The sequence below is a fragment of the Erithacus rubecula genome (genome assembly GCF_903797595.1).
Source record: "Erithacus rubecula genome assembly, chromosome: 21".
Classification (NCBI taxonomy): domain Eukaryota; kingdom Metazoa; phylum Chordata; class Aves; order Passeriformes; family Muscicapidae; genus Erithacus; species Erithacus rubecula.
This window is the reverse complement of record NC_136673.1, coordinates 5531723-5546725: the sequence shown is the minus strand read 5'-3', so window position 1 is coordinate 5546725 and position 15003 is coordinate 5531723. Positions and strand designations below refer to the sequence as shown.

At 43.2% G+C, this 15003-nt stretch overlaps 1 protein-coding gene and 1 long non-coding RNA gene across 3 annotated transcripts; one reads left to right on the top strand and one right to left on the bottom strand.

The window, feature by feature from the left end:
* Positions 1 to 3461: 3461 nt before the first annotated feature.
* LOC306811048 lies at positions 3462 to 4396 on the bottom strand. Its single transcript, XR_013776592.1, has 2 exons — positions 4275 to 4396; positions 3462 to 4236 (listed from the first exon to the last, which is right to left on the bottom strand). It is a non-coding gene; the product is annotated as an uncharacterized lncRNA (long non-coding RNA).
* Positions 4397 to 4800: 404 nt separating this feature from the next.
* On the top strand, positions 4801 to 12007 carry SET (SET nuclear proto-oncogene). 2 transcript variants are annotated; one of them, XM_079324120.1, is made up of 8 exons: positions 4801 to 5159; positions 6305 to 6362; positions 7348 to 7490; positions 8088 to 8191; positions 8359 to 8472; positions 9732 to 9902; positions 10008 to 10154; positions 11052 to 12007. In XM_079324120.1, the coding sequence occupies exons 1-8, from the start codon at positions 5087 to 5089 to the stop codon at positions 11073 to 11075; spliced, it is 834 nt and encodes a 277-aa protein (XP_079180246.1). In that variant the 5' UTR covers positions 4801 to 5086; the 3' UTR covers positions 11076 to 12007. The 2 variants fall into 2 exon arrangements, with proteins under 2 accessions (XP_079180246.1, XP_079180245.1); XM_079324119.1 differs by lacking the exon at positions 4801 to 5159 and adding an exon at positions 5480 to 5751 and having other exon boundaries at positions 11052 to 11271.
* The last annotated feature ends 2996 nt before the right edge of the window (positions 12008 to 15003 follow it).

The window sequence follows — 15003 nt, the reverse complement described above, 5'->3', positions numbered from 1 at the left end:
TAAGTAGGAACTTTTACCAAAAAATAATTTGTCAAACCATGTCCTGAAAGAATTTACATTTTTCCAAGCCAGAGCCACTCTTTGCTGTGTGTGCAGGTAGAACCTTGCATGCAGGGATTACAGTTGCAGGACTCTCAGAGCTATTGTAATACCAAAAAATAATAACTGTTCCTACAGACTGACACAATTAACCAAATTCCACTCACAGATCATTGTTGGCAACTCGTGCAGCATTTTATGTAGCTGAAGTTGGAAACCAGTTCTATTCCTGAGTTCCATCTCTGGCTCTAATGAGCAATAACTCTGAATAACTCTGGTATTCAGTTCACCTACCAGTAAAAGAATTACCTTCCTCACAGGACTTTTTACATTTAACCAGATTTTTAAAATGAGCTTTTGACATTCTGAGATGACAAGAATAATGTGCACAATGTATTATTATAGCAAAACCTGTATATGACAGATTCCTACATGTTTTCATGTCTTTTGTCTCACCTTTCCTGTCACCATACACCTACACCTGACTCAATACACACCATAAATGTTTGAGTAATGCCAACTTCCAACTAATGAATAGTAATTAATGTACTCATTCTTTGCTGAGCAATGTTGTATGTGTTTATTTTTATCTGCTACATTTTGGATAGAGACAAAGGTTACTCCCCCTGAGAGTTCAAATATCAATAGTTCTCTACATAACAAAGGAAGTTTTTAATGACACCCACAAAAACCTGCTGCCACTTGGTAACCAGACAATGGAAATACACAGAGTGTAAAATTTTTGCCTCTAATGCTATTCCCAAGGGACCAAATCTAGAGGTGATAGTCAACTTCACTTAGGATTCAGCAAGAGTTTTCCTGCTGTAGGATTGAAGAAGATAAATAAGAGTTTTAAGAATTGGCCAGAGTTAAAATCCTGGAAAGCAAACATTTATAAACTGACTGCAGAAATGTTGTCTCCTTTTTAATTTCCCTATGAGTGGAGAAGATGGAGAGGATCTTCTCTACGTCTCCTTGCAGAAGCACAAGGTAGAGTTATATCAACATGTGTGAAAAGCTTAAGCCTCGTGTTCAGAAATGTCTAAGGTTTCATTGACTTTCAATTTAATATTTTAAAAAGTATTTTGACTGCCTCTTTGCCTCTAGTATCTGGGAACAAGCACAGGTGTTATGTAACCATACATCTCTTCATGGACTACAAGCAGGTGCTCTAGTAAGTTAGAGATGTTGGTAGAAAAAAATAAAAGGAAATGGAAATGTCATAAAAATAATAAAAAACCAATACAAATAGGCTCACTGGACTTATGCAGTGCCATATTGTTAGCCACTGCCTGTTGTCTGTGTTACTGAACTGCTGTCCTGCTTCAAGGCAATTATCAGCCCTGAAATATTTTCATCTGAAGGTTTAAACTGCAACAACTGTGAGGACATGTGGAAGATTCTTCTGTCATTATCTCACCCTTCAGTTCTAACATGAATGCTTGACTGGGAAGGTCTGTGCCTAGTGGAGATGAATAAACAGTTGTAACTGGTATTTGACTGGTTAATGTGTGTGCCAAGCTGTGTGTGTAGCTGGGAGGCTCAGCAGTTCCTGGGGCTGTCAGACTGATCACACACAGCAAACCCTGCCCTGTGTCTCTGCCTGTGGCTCCCAGCAAGCCCTGATGTGCCAGTCAGCCTTTGCTATCAAGTACAAGCTTGTGTCTTCTTGAAATGTGCCTTCAACTCACAGGTGTACTCAGGAACTTGAAAGCTTTCATATACTCTAAAAATTTGTCTTGCACTCCAAGGGGGAATCTTTGTTCTTAATAGAGAGCCCAAGCCTGCAAGTTCTTTATGGAAAACCAGGCTCCCAGTGTAGATGTGCAATTGTTCAGCAGTTGGTTGCATTTCAGTGATGGTAAAATGATCCTTGTTTTGTATTTCTCTACAATAATTTCCAATTCTTTGGGAAGAAGGCTGTGAAATCATGAGTTGCTATTAATTACATTGACTTACTTGCATGATTGTATATATGCCCATTTTGCCTTGCAGAAATACTTATTGCATTATTGCATTGTATTGGAGAGGATTTCAGCACATTTTCTAATTTTCATTTTCCAAATTGGGGGTTCAAGTTTAAACTTTACTGCTGACTTGACATTCCAGAAAGTAAGCATGGTTACCAATTATGTCTCTGTCTTGTAGTAACATAGTTAACCAAGGAAAGAAATACTGGAAATCTGAACTTTAACTTCAAGGAACAAATATGAGATTTCCTTTACAAAGAAAGAAAATTGAGTCTGTTTAATCTTGAGGAAAATGTGCAGTTATAACTGTACATTTGAACCCTCAACAGCTATTCAAGGACTAAAAGTGCCATAAAGATTAGTTACAGGTTGTGAAGACATTAGAAAGATTTGAAGGGAGGTAACAGAATGTTTATCAATAAACCCTCTACATTTTTGGGGGTTCTCTTGTTACTGTTTCAGGGATAAACTATATTCTTTTACTATTTACACGTATTTATAATATTTTTAATATATATAATTAATATCCACTTTTTTGTTGATAGTAGCTACTTTTAGGCTAGTAACAATACATCTTGGAAATGTTTTTTTAACAGTATAGCAGTTGAAATTCATGATTACTTGGGTTTAGATACATCAGTGTATCACCATGATCATGTACTTCAGAAATACCTGGTAATTTATAGACTAAACAAGAGGTTCTAGTAGGGAAGTGCTTGGAACTAGCTTTCAAACTTGCCACCTGTATTTCAAATTACAAACCTTCAAAGACTAATCTAGAGAAAGACAATATAGTAAATTACAGATGAGAAGAGAGGGAAAAAAACCCCAAGCAGATACAACTGCATAATCAAGAACAAACGAAACAGAAGGAAGAAAACCAAGCTGCACACATGAGTTTACCTTGTCTGAATTGGAAGATATCCATATTAATCAATCTTGGGAGATGAGATACAAACAGAATAAGGAAAGAGTCATCATTGCTTCAGGAAGGCTTTGAGACATCTGCCTCTTGGGAAGGATTTCATAATCTTGCATTTATAAAGTTGTGATGCTTTGCTTACCATTTATGCCCAGCGGTTACAATTGCTGTACATGAAACCAGAGAGGGAAGGGGTGGCAGCTCCTCTCTGCTGCTGTTTGCACAGGGAAGCACAATACAAACCCTGCACATGCCACAGCCCTTGAGGGTGGCAGTGAAAGCGAGGACTGGGTGGGAAGGGACAGCTGGGAATACAAAAGAAAAAAAAACAATGGGGATTTGGAAGCAACAGGTGGGAGCAGCATTCAGAAAAATCTAGTCAAGACTTCTGGGGAGGCAGGAACTAACCCAGGCCTCATTGAGTAGGTCCAGTAGAAAAGCAAAGAAAAAGAGGCAAAACAGGAAATGAGCAGGAAGACTATGCTAATGTTGTATGACTGGGGAAGGAAATACAGACAGCAAATTCCTACTTCATCACAACTGTACTTGTTGCTTAGCCCAGTCTGTATCCTGACACTCATCTGTGAATGATTTGCTGCTGCTTTTGATAGAAAAGAGTGACTTGGCTATTACTTTAAGAGCAAACACAGCGAGCCGTAGCTGTGGAGTTGTACTGAGCTCTTCCATGACAGGTGGACAGGAAAGGGACAAAAAGGGTTATTTAAAGTCTGCCTGCTCTCGGTGCAGTGGCAGGTGTGCTGGCAGGCAGCTCTGTGACCTTCTGCAGTTGAGCTCCCCAGTAACCGAGCTGGATGTGACTGACAGGGCTCTGTGCCCTCAACACAGAATGTCCCAAGTTATTTATATGGGTTTATTTAGTCTCGAGGAGGCTGAAGGGGCATCTCATAGCTCTCACAACCACCTGAAAAGAAGGGTGGAGGTTGGTGTCTTCTGCCTTGCCTGCAGTGAGACCGAAGAGGAAATGGCCTTAAGCTGAGATGGGAGATTCCAGTAAGATATTTGAAAGAGATTTGTCCCTGCTAAGGTGGCCAAACATTGGAACAGTTGGAGTCACCATCCCTGGAGGTGTTCAAGAGGTGTCTGGATCTGGCACTGGGTGATGTGCTTTAATGGTTTGGGGATTTACAGTGGCAGTGTTGGACATATGTTCTTAAAGGTCTCTTCCAACCTTGGTGATTCCATGATTGCTTTGTGCCATGTCCGAGGTAAGGCAGGGAGCCGTGCGTGCCACATCCTCATAGCACGGCAACCTGGAAACGCGACTTCACTCCCGGCAGGGAAGCGCTGAGCACAGTCCGGGTCAACGCCACAGGCAGCAGAACCGCATCCTTCTGAGCCCCGTTTGGGAATCGAGGGTCCAGAAATCCATTCCTGCCCCTAGATGTTCCCCGGTCCGGGGAGGGGACGGGCCCCATCCCGGCCGCAGCACGGGGTCGGTGCCCCCACGGGCCGTGAGGGGACGGGGCAGACGGGGAGGGGGAACTCACGGGACCTCGGGCGCGCCGCCACAGCGAGGGCGCGCGGGCACGTGCAGCGCGCGCATGCGCGGCCCTTTCCGCTACACACCCCGCGCGCGCCCCCGCCGTCCCGCGCGCGCCGTCCTCTGTGTCTCCGCGCCGCGGCCACGCCCCCCAGCGCTCCCCGACCAATGAGCGCCCGGCTTAGCGCGGTCGGGGGGCGCGGCCTCCCCGCGGCTGCGCACGCGGTGCCTTCCCGGCGTGTGTGTGTGTGCGGAGTGCAGTGCGCCTGCGCATCGCGCCGCCCGCGGCACAGCGCGCCCGGGGCGGGGGGCTCCGTGCGCACGCGCGGTGCGGCCGCCGTGGCCCGGCCGGGCGGGGGGGGGCCGCGCATGCGCGCCGCGTGCCCGCCCCTCGCCAGCAGCAGAGGAGGAGGCGGCGGTGGCGGCTCTGGGCGAGGGAGCGCGAGGGGAGTGAGAGGCGCCGTTGCCGCCCCGGTATCCGGCAGGACCGCGCGGAGGAGGCGGGAGCGCCCCGGCGGCGGAGAGACCTGAGTGGCGGCGGCAGCAGCAGCAGTAGCAGCAGCAGCAGGAGGAGTCAGTGCCCGGCCCCCCCCCCGCGCAGCCCCGTTGCAGCCCCCCCCTCCCTCCCGCCCTCCGCGCTCCGCAGCCACCAACATGTCGGCGCCGGCGGCCAAAGTCAGTAAGAAGGAGCTGAACTCCAACCACGATGGGGCCGACGAGACCTCAGGTGAGGCCGCGCCGGGGGCGGGACGGGAATGGCGGCAGCCGGCGCGGCCTCCGCCTCGCGCCGACCGCCATTTTCCCCCGCCGCACGGGCCGCGGCCGCGCCGGGGGCGGGCGGAGCGCGGGCCCGGCCGGGCGGATGTGCAGGCCCGCCGGCGGCGGGAGGAGGCCATGTTAGCGCCCTTTTGTCTGCGCTGCCGGCCCGGCTTCCCTCCCCGCGGGGCCGGGCGGGGGGCGCTGCGGCTCGGCGGAGGAGCGGGACCCCCCCGCCGCCCCTCCCGGAGCAGCATCCGCGGAGCCTCATTGTGCTCCGCCGCCGCCGCCATGATGCGCCGCCGCCTCCCGCGCCGGCCGCGGCCGCGTGGTGCTGCCGGGCCGCGCGGGGATGGAGCGGCGGAGACACGCGGTGCTGGGGCCGCCCGCGCCGGCCCCACGTGCGATCTCGGCTTCTGAAGGTCGGAGTTGCCCCCGGCCGCAGCGCCTTCCCCACGTGCGTCCCCCGCGCCCGCGAGGGGAGCGGCAGAGCTGTCCCCCAGCGCTCCGGCCGCGGCTCCGCTCCTGCCGCTTCCCGCTGCCGCTCATTCATCTCCCGCGCGGTGGGTAAACAGCGCTCCGTCAGCCGGGCCTCGGCCAAACTTGGTCCAGGGGAAGTGCCCATTAGAAAATATCTGCCGAACGGCGGCTTTCGCGTCTCTTTCATTTGTAGCTGTCTTTGCGAACGTTCTTTTCGGTTTTTGGAAGGTGGCATGTGCCCAGATAAGCTATATCTATTGATATTCCTGTGTTCTGTAAATTACTTTACGTTTCTTTAAACGTGTTGGTCGTAGCAAATGTGGCTTACAAGTTTTAAATTAAATTATTATTGACTTCTAATTTAAGTTGGCTTATAAAACAGCGTAGCGGGATGTGAGCTGTGGTTTCTGGGGGTGAGCTCACTTTAAGGGCTGTTTTGTCAAACTTTGTTGCACTTCAGCTGCAGCACACCCTGTAAAGCTGGTGCTTTGAGGCCTCCTAACTCTTGTGACATTTAAGAGAAATACCTGAGAACTTTTACAGTAGATCACTAGAGAATGTCTCAAAGAGAAACCCCAGGTGGTTTGTCAGGCTTGTGAATGAAGGGATATTGACACGTTTTAATTTGTTTTTCAGAAAAAGAGCAGCAGGAAGCAATTGAACACATTGATGAAGTACAGAATGAAATAGACAGGTAAACATTATCTAACTTATAAATGTTTTAGCATAAATTGAAATGTAACTGACGAAAATGAAAGTGTTTAGTAAAGTGAACACTCAGAAGTACTCACTATCTGAACTCCACCAAGATATACCCGTGTTCTTACTTGATTAGAAACATTAAAATAACAAAGAAGTGTCCTGGTTTCTTGCATAATTGTATATAATTAAAGAGGTAGAACTTGAGTTTAAAATTTTAAATTAATTGTGCTATATTTGATAATAGAATTGAATTTCACTCTGGCTTTTCAAGTTAATGTGTAAGCCATTTGGCTAAACTGTTTTCCTCTTAGCAAGCAGAACCAAACACTTGGCTGAAAAGTCAGCTTTTATTACACATTTTTATTATAATATTCATGTGCTTGTGCAATAATACACAGAAAATGTCTCTGAGATGTTAATTTTGTATGCCAAAGCTCTGGGGGCTGTGGGTTCTGTGTCAGTCCCTGTTTGCATGTTCTCTCCATGCCCAGTGTCCTGCAAGGACTGCAGGTGTCTGTTGGGGTTGTGAATGTGTGAAGCTTGTGCAGAATCAGGGCTTTGCCTTTTTACAACAGTTCAGTTTTTAGTCTTCAGATTTTACTTGCACAGGCTGCAGAATTGCTTTGCTGTAGCTTCCTAAAAGTCATAGGGGGCAGGTGGTAGGGCTGTGTACCCACCTGCAGGTTTTATGCAGGCAAAATGTTCAAGAGGTGAAACTTTGCTTTGCATAAATAGGAGTCCACCTCTGCAGAGCATTCAAGGTGTGCAGAAGGTTCCATCAGACCAGTGAGATTGCTTCTGGCAGAGTGTTTTTTCACAGCTGTTACAGCTCCGAGCTTTTGGAGTTTTTGGGATGCTTCATCTGCAGAATATGGCAGACTGGTCTTATCAAACCCTTCAGCTTTTAGTTAACTACTCTGATGTGTCCTTAAATCCCAGTTCTCTCCCTGTGATTAACATGGCTCTTTTTATTACAGACTGAATGAACAAGCCAGTGAGGAAATTTTGAAAGTAGAACAGAAATACAACAAACTCCGCCAACCATTCTTCCAGAAGAGGTCAGAATTGATCGCCAAAATCCCGAATTTCTGGGTAACAACATTTGTCAACCACCCACAAGGTACATTCTTAACAGCTCTCTTTTTTTACCTTATAAATTCAGTGTTTGGCTGCTTGTTATGTGAGTGTCTGAAAGCTCTGAGGGTCTTGTGGAGTTGTTACTAAGCATGCAAAACACTTCCTTTCTGTCCTAGATTGCATTTTTAAAGCTTTTTCTTTCTTGTACTTGTTGGCCAAAGGAACATCATGTTTACTAAAATACTTCAATCCTAAAATTAATTTCTGCATTTTAAATTGCAAGTTTCCCACTTTATTTAGATCACTGGGAGCTTAAAGCAAAAAAAGCAAACAAAGAAATTATTCTAGGTTGTTTGGGTGTTTTTTATTTGGAAGTGAGCTCCTTGGGACTCTTGACAAAAAGCTTTCTACAAAACAAGTTTGTAGACTGCTTAGATTGAGCAAATTACATGCATGAAAATCTTTCAGAGGGAAGGAAGGGTAGGTATGTGTGGGTAGGCTGTTGGCTGGTAACTTGAAAGAGCCATGAGAAGTTGGCTTGGACAGATGTGTTGCATTTTAGATCTTCCTGGCTATCAGTGTTGTGTGTTTTGCCTGCCTGTTTCATGGCTTTGCTAATGTGGGATTCCTCCTCTCTCAGTATCTGCACTGCTGGGAGAAGAAGATGAGGAAGCACTGCATTACTTGACCAGAGTTGAGGTGACAGAATTTGAAGACATCAAATCAGGTTACAGAATAGATTTTGTAAGTACTTTAAATGATTCATTCACTTGTGATTTTGCTGTCTTCTTTTAATAAACTGCAAGTTGTGTTGTAGTTTATAACTCAAATCTCTGCAATTACCTGTTTAGTGCCAGTTTTGACATGTGTTTCATTCTGTGGGTTCTAAATCTTTGCTTTCCATTCTGCAGTATTTTGATGAGAATCCCTACTTTGAAAATAAAGTTCTCTCCAAAGAGTTTCACCTCAATGAAAGTGGAGACCCATCTTCAAAATCGACTGAGATTAAATGGAAATCTGGAAAAGTATGTATTACATCTGGGAGAGCACAAGTGTGACCAAGTGAAAACATTCCCAAGTGCATTAGTTTGTCTTTTCCTTGGCCAGGATCTAGGCTATGTTGTGTTGCTTACTTAAAATAGCTATTAAATTAAGAATTCCAAGCACAGCAGGTTTAGGGGGATAAGACAGAAGTATATGGTCTAGTTTTGTATTTTCCTCAACTTCATTTCCTGATGCCACATCTTTTGTGGAGTTTGCAGCCACAGTAATGTTGGCATACCTGTCACCCAGTCAGTGTTCAGGCATCATTCATTCACTGCATTTCATTTCTGTAGAAGTGCTTCAGTGTTATCTGGAAGATGTTGAACTGAATTTTTAAAAAAAGAGCTGAGGATTGCAGTTAAATTTCCACTTGTTATATCACTGTCAGACCAAGGAGAAAATCTAATGTTTTTCATAATAAACTAGAACTTTTCCTCTTGTACCAGAAATTGCATTCCTGTACAGACCACTCAAGTCATCTTTACAGTACACTACATAATCAGTGTGAATTCTGCTATTCTTCCTTAAACAATCTAAACCTATAAATGCTGTCAAGAAAACACTGAAGTATGGTGTAACCATATGGTCAAAGAAATAATTTATATAATCTCACACTTAAATATTGTTGCAAACTTACTATACTTGTTTTCTAGGGTAAGGTCATAGATACAGACCTTATATGTGTTCTTGTCAGCATGTGTTTTAGCAGTTTGTGTGGGTTCTTTTTGCTCTTACTGCAGAGAGTGGCCAGAAGGCTTCAGAGTGGAAAATCTTAGGCAAAAAAGCTTAGGCATGTCTTTATCTCCAAATTGATACAGAGCTTAGAGCTGTGGACACTTTCTTAAATTGATTGTATGTAGCAGTTGCTGCATTTGCAACTTCTCTGGGTGGCAGTTAGGCATTGTGAGACCCAAGTTCAGTGTGTCATTAAACACTTCTCATACTTGTGTTGCCCGAGATAGAGAAATAGAAATCAAATGTGACACTCTGTAAATTTTCAGTGTTCCAGTGGAGGCTTTTGAAAGAAAGAAGTGGGTTTACTGTTCTCTCATGTTTGTGAGAAATGCAGTATCTTCTGTCAGTTGTTTGGGTTTCAGATGTGTTTTACAGACTAACCATCAAAGAGGGAGGGGAAAGTGATTTCTTAGGGTTGTTCAGACAAGTGCATTTTGAAATGGTGCTTAGAGGGAAAAAAATAATTGAACAACAACATTAGGGAACTTCTTAACTTTGTTTTTAGGACCTGACAAAACGTTCAAGCCAGACACAGAACAAAGCCAGTAGGAAGAGGCAGCATGAAGAGCCAGAAAGCTTCTTCACCTGGTTCACTGATCACTCTGATGCAGGGGCTGATGAATTAGGAGAAGTCATCAAGGATGACATCTGGCCAAATCCCCTACAGTACTACTTGGTAGGTACACCCTGAGCAGGGCATGTGCAGAGCATCACCCACAACAGCTCTGTGAAAGAGTGAATTTGATCACTGTAATTGATGTTGCAAATGTGTCTTTAAAAGGTTCCTGATATGGATGATGAAGAAGGGGAGGGAGAGGAGGATGATGATGATGATGAAGAGGAGGAAGGATTAGAGGATATTGATGAAGAAGGAGATGAAGATGAGGGAGAGGAAGATGAAGATGATGATGAGGGAGAGGAAGGAGAGGTGAGTAATCTTGCCCTTCATGCCATTCATGTGGTGTTTGAGAGGGATCTTGTAAGAATACCAAGCCTTTGTGGCAAAGGTGAACTGATTCCTTTCTGCACCCCAAGGTGTGAGAACTGTGACTACATTAACTTGAGTGGTTTCAGGTAGTAATAAGTGTGTTTGTGTGTATGAGAGACAGTGGAAGTACATAGTTTCAGTAAATTTGTAAGGGAGGTGCTCTGGGAGAACTAGGATATGAATGTGACAAAATTCCTACTTCATTACTGAGCATTCTAGCAATGTTTTACATATAAATGGCTTTTGTTGATGCAGGCAGTCATCCTTCCCACTTGTTGGTTTATTTCTGCTTATGACCAACCTAACTAAGACTTTCTGTTGGCTTCAGGAGTTAGAAATTTGCTTTAGTAGTAAGTGGGATTCCAGGGTCAGCATCCAGAGTGTTGGGAACTTAGTTTAGAATGTCTTAGTTTCTCAGAACTGGGCATGGTGTGTCTGACTTCCAGCAGCACAAACTACATGCATTCTGCTCTGGGCTCTGTTTTATAACCTAGAACTTGGCTTGTGAAAGGTGAAGCATTTGGTTCTTTGGAGTTTTAAATGAGGGGAAAAACGTGACTCCTTCACTTTGCACATGTTAAACTCATGTCAGTGCTTGCAGTGATTCTAAGTCAGGGTTTCTCAAACCTCTGATGTGTTTGCTTTGGGACACCCAGGTAGTGAGTGATTTCTGTGTGGTCAGTAGCTGGGCACCCAGGGCAAGTGTTACCATCATTTAGTGAGGGAAGAGGTGATCATACAGCACCATGAGTAGCACTGTAAAAAGTTCTGGTCACTGCATTTGCTATCTGAAGTTTAGTGATTAGATTTATTTAATTGTTGCTTATCTTTCAACAGGAGGATGAAGGAGAAGATGACTAATTGAACACTGATGGATTCCAAACCCCCTTTTTACCTTTTTAATTTTTTCTCCAGTCCCTGGGAGCAAGTTGCTGTCTTTTTTTTCTTGTGCTCAGTCGCCTTGTTCTCTTGAGGTCTCTTTTTCTCTCCTCTACACCATGGTTCACGATTTATTTTGGGGAAATACCTTGAGCAGAATACAGTGGAAAAGAATCTACCAGTTTCTGTTTCAAGTTCATTTTTATCCCTTTCTCTCTCAAAACAAAAACTGTTTATGAATCAAACACACCATGTTCTGTGGGAAAAAAGAAAACCTTCTGCTCCCTTCACTCTGCTGGAAGCTGAAGAGTGCTAGGCCCCTGTGTAGTAGTGCATAGAATCTAGCTTTTTTCCTTCTTTCTCTGTATATTGGGCTCAGAGATTACACTGTGTCTCTATGTGAATATGGACAGTTAGCATTTACCAACATGTATCTGTCTACTTTCTCTTGTTTAAAAAAAAAGAAAAAAACAACAAAAAAAAATAAAAATAAAAATGGGGTTATAGAAGGTCAGCCGGGGTGGGTTTCAGAAGTTTGGGTGGGTTAAGTGGGCATTTTGACAACATGGCTTCTTCTCCTTTGGCATGTTTAATTGTGATGTTTAACAAACATCCTTGCAGTTTAAGATGACACTTTTAAAATAAAATCTTCTCCTAATGATGACTTTGAGCCCTGCCACTTGATGGAGAATCAGCAGAACCTGTAGGATCTTATTTGGAATTGACATTCTCTATTGTAATTTTGTTCTTGTTTATTTTTAAATTCTTTTTTTTGTTTGTTTTTTTTGGTGTTTTTTTTCTTCTTTTTTTGATTTTTTTTTTTTGTTTCACTGGAAAGGAAAGAAAGATGCTCAGTTTTAAACGTTAAAGTGTACAAGTTGCTTTGTTACAATAAAACTAAATGTGTACACAAAGGGACTGGTTGGTCTTCACTGAAAGAAACAGTTTTTATATCCTGTTTAGAACTTGCTTGTAGTTTCTTGGCATTTTTGGGGGCATTTAGTCATTATTTTGTCGTGCAATGCAGCCTTATGGCTGTGTGGACTGAACCAGTTCATGTAATTTCCACTCTTTCAGTACCTGTAAAGTGTTTCCTTTGGTAGTTCCTGCTGCATACTGACTCTTGAGTTCCCTGCAGGGTCTTGTGCTGTGTGTGAAGACACAGGTGTATACTCATGTTAGCAAAAAGGAAAGTCACTTGATTTGTGATTTGTAGAATTTTCAGTAATTGGCTGTACTGTATCTCCAGTACATCAGCTTGTATGAAAATACCATGCAAGCTCAGAATAAAAAGACCAAGGGGTGGTCTTAAAATATTTGGGTGGTTTTGTAAGTCTTTTCAGTTGAAAACAAATCTTAATTGCAGGCTGATTTGGGGGCTGTTTCAAAGAGCAGGATTCTTAGTAAAGTTCATGTATAAAAAGTTGCTACTTCACTCCTTTTTTTTTTCCTTGGTAGCAGCATGTATATGTGCTTTAGATACACTGTACTCTCATTTTAAGAGACTGCATTTGAGAAACTTGTAACAATTTCACATAAGGGTGTTGGAACTGGTATTCCACAAAATGTAATGGAAGTTGTTTTAACATGCTTTGCTTTTTGAAATATTTAAAAAAAAATGTTCTATCAGCTCATCTGAAATTCAAACAGCTCTTTGGATGTGTAGAAAAGACTGTCTTCTGGGAAGACTTGTTATATTCTCTGATTCCTTTTCCTCACAGAATTTGCTGTAGTCAAATTCAGCTTTTTTTGATGCTTAAGAATACACTTGGCAGAACAAGATCAATGTCTGGTTGAGACGTGCACAAATAACGTGTGAGGGAAAACATTCTGTGAGTGTGTGGTCCAGCTTGGATTCATTCCAGTTATCAGAGACAATGCAACGTCCAGTCTTGTGTGATCAATGCAAAAATAAGACAACCATGTACTTTATTCCATCTCAACAAAAGCTTCTGCCCTCATCCTGCTTTGCAGAGCCAAGTGCAACGTTGATCAGTAATGGTTTCTTACCATCTAGAGAGAGGAGGAACAAAACCCATGAGGTCCTATAAATTCTAGTGTTTTTTTTAATTTGGTTCCTTTTTGTTGTAAGATTGAAAATAGCTTCCTGTTGTGGTAGAGGGTCGATGCGCTGTTACTTGCCATGATGCCTCATTACTTAATTTTTATGTAGTCCTAATTGTAGTTCCTCAAGGAAAATAATCTTTTGCTAGTTTTGGATGCTTTAGGAAAAATATTGTGCCATTGTTGTTCCATCCCTGTTGGTTACTAGCAGAAAACTTATAAAAAATGTTTTGAAAGTAATCAAAGCTTCAGGCTCTGTAAAGTCAAATACCAGGAATAAGAAATGAGAAGTCTGGATAATTAAATGCTACTTAAGAGATTTTTCTTGTGCATTCTTTAGGATTTTACAGGGTGCCAAAATACTCTTGCTACTGTACTGATAATACTGAATTTGCTGTGAAACTTGAGGATTTCCTTCTGGCAATGGTTAAAGAGTAAACTGACATGGTAAAAGAATAAACCATATTAGTTAAGTGTTATTTTAATTTTTTTTTTTTCTAGCATGGAAATGATTAGGGATTAACACATTTCTCTGCAATGCTGAAGAAATACTACAGCTGGCCATCGTGTGCTTTGACTGTTCACTTAATGTCTAATTTGGCTGAATATATGTAATGGGTGTCCATTTTTTTTACTGGATTTATTTTATATGTGTATAAAGAGCTTTGAAAAAGATCCACCTTGGATAGTAATGGGAGATTCATTCTTATTATAATATCTATCATTAATTCTCCACTCCTTGAGCTCCTCACATCCAGTTAATCTCACCTGGTGAAATTTGTCACATGTGGTAGCTGATTTGAGGTTTTTTGACCTGAATTTCCAGGGTTAGAATATAGAATTGGCAGCAATTTTATAAAGGTGAAGCTGCTGTGCTGGGGCTACATGGCCGAAGTATATCAAAGGTTATTTTAAAGTTTAAAGTATAATTGCTGTAAAATGGGATATTTTGTCTGTAATTTCTAGTGCCAAAGGAAACGAATACATCTGAGTGTGTAAATACAGTTAGAAAGGTTTGGGGTTTTAAAGGAGATTATCTGTGTGCTTGTCAACATAGTTTCTGTCCCTGTAAACAGGCATTATCTGAATCGATTTCTCAGTCATTTATGATCCTCATTTGAATCTGTAAGCTCTTTGTACCACGCTAAACCAGGTGCATAAGGATAGTACTTTGTTTATTGGATACTGTTCCTGAATTTTGAAGCCATGTTGTTTTTTGTTTTGGTTTGGGTTTTTTTTTTTTTTGTTTTTAAAAGAGAATGAAATCAATTAAATAATTTCTCTGCTGTACCTTCAAGCTATCCTTCTGTTTGAAGGAATTAAAATACATTTAACTGTTACTTGATGTTACCATTTCTAAGAGTCTTTTTCACAAGAATCAGTTTTTAGTTCCGAACTGCACAATCTTCCACGGGTGAGGTGGACAGTGTTTGCTTCTCCTTTATGGGGAAGAGTGAGGGGAGGTCACAAGTGACTGATACATGACACTTTCTTCCTGCGGGAAACAGATTTATACTTAATATTCTTCCTCCCTCTCCTGGGTTAAAAATTAAAACTTTTAAGTTTTTTTCTTGATCATCACCCCCGCGTGAATGTGCTCTCGGGTATAACAGAGGACGCGATGCCGGTTCAAGGTCGGGACGCACCTTTAGCCGCCGCCCTGCTGCGGGAGCCCCCAGAGAGTCCGCGCAGCTGCGGGGCCGGACCGGACCGGGTCAGCCCCGGCACCGGGCACGGTGCCCTGCCGGGGCCTGGAGGGCCTGGCCTGCTCCCACTTGTGACGCTTTTCCCGCGGGACGGGGGCTGAGCCGGGTTTGTGGGACACAGCTGAACCACGCCGGGGAAT

Excerpts from the sequence above, each read along its gene's own strand:
- SET (XM_079324119.1), top strand. The coding sequence starts at position 5,541 with ATGGAGCGGCGGAGACACGCGGTGCTGGGGCCGCCCGCGCCGGCCCCA. Across the intron at positions 6,363-7,347 it reads GTACAGAATGAAATAGACAG|ACTGAATGAACAAGCCAGTG; the intron begins GTAAACATTATC and ends TTTTTATTACAG. Across the intron at positions 8,473-9,731 it reads TTAAATGGAAATCTGGAAAA|GACCTGACAAAACGTTCAAG; the intron begins GTATGTATTACA and ends CTTTGTTTTTAG.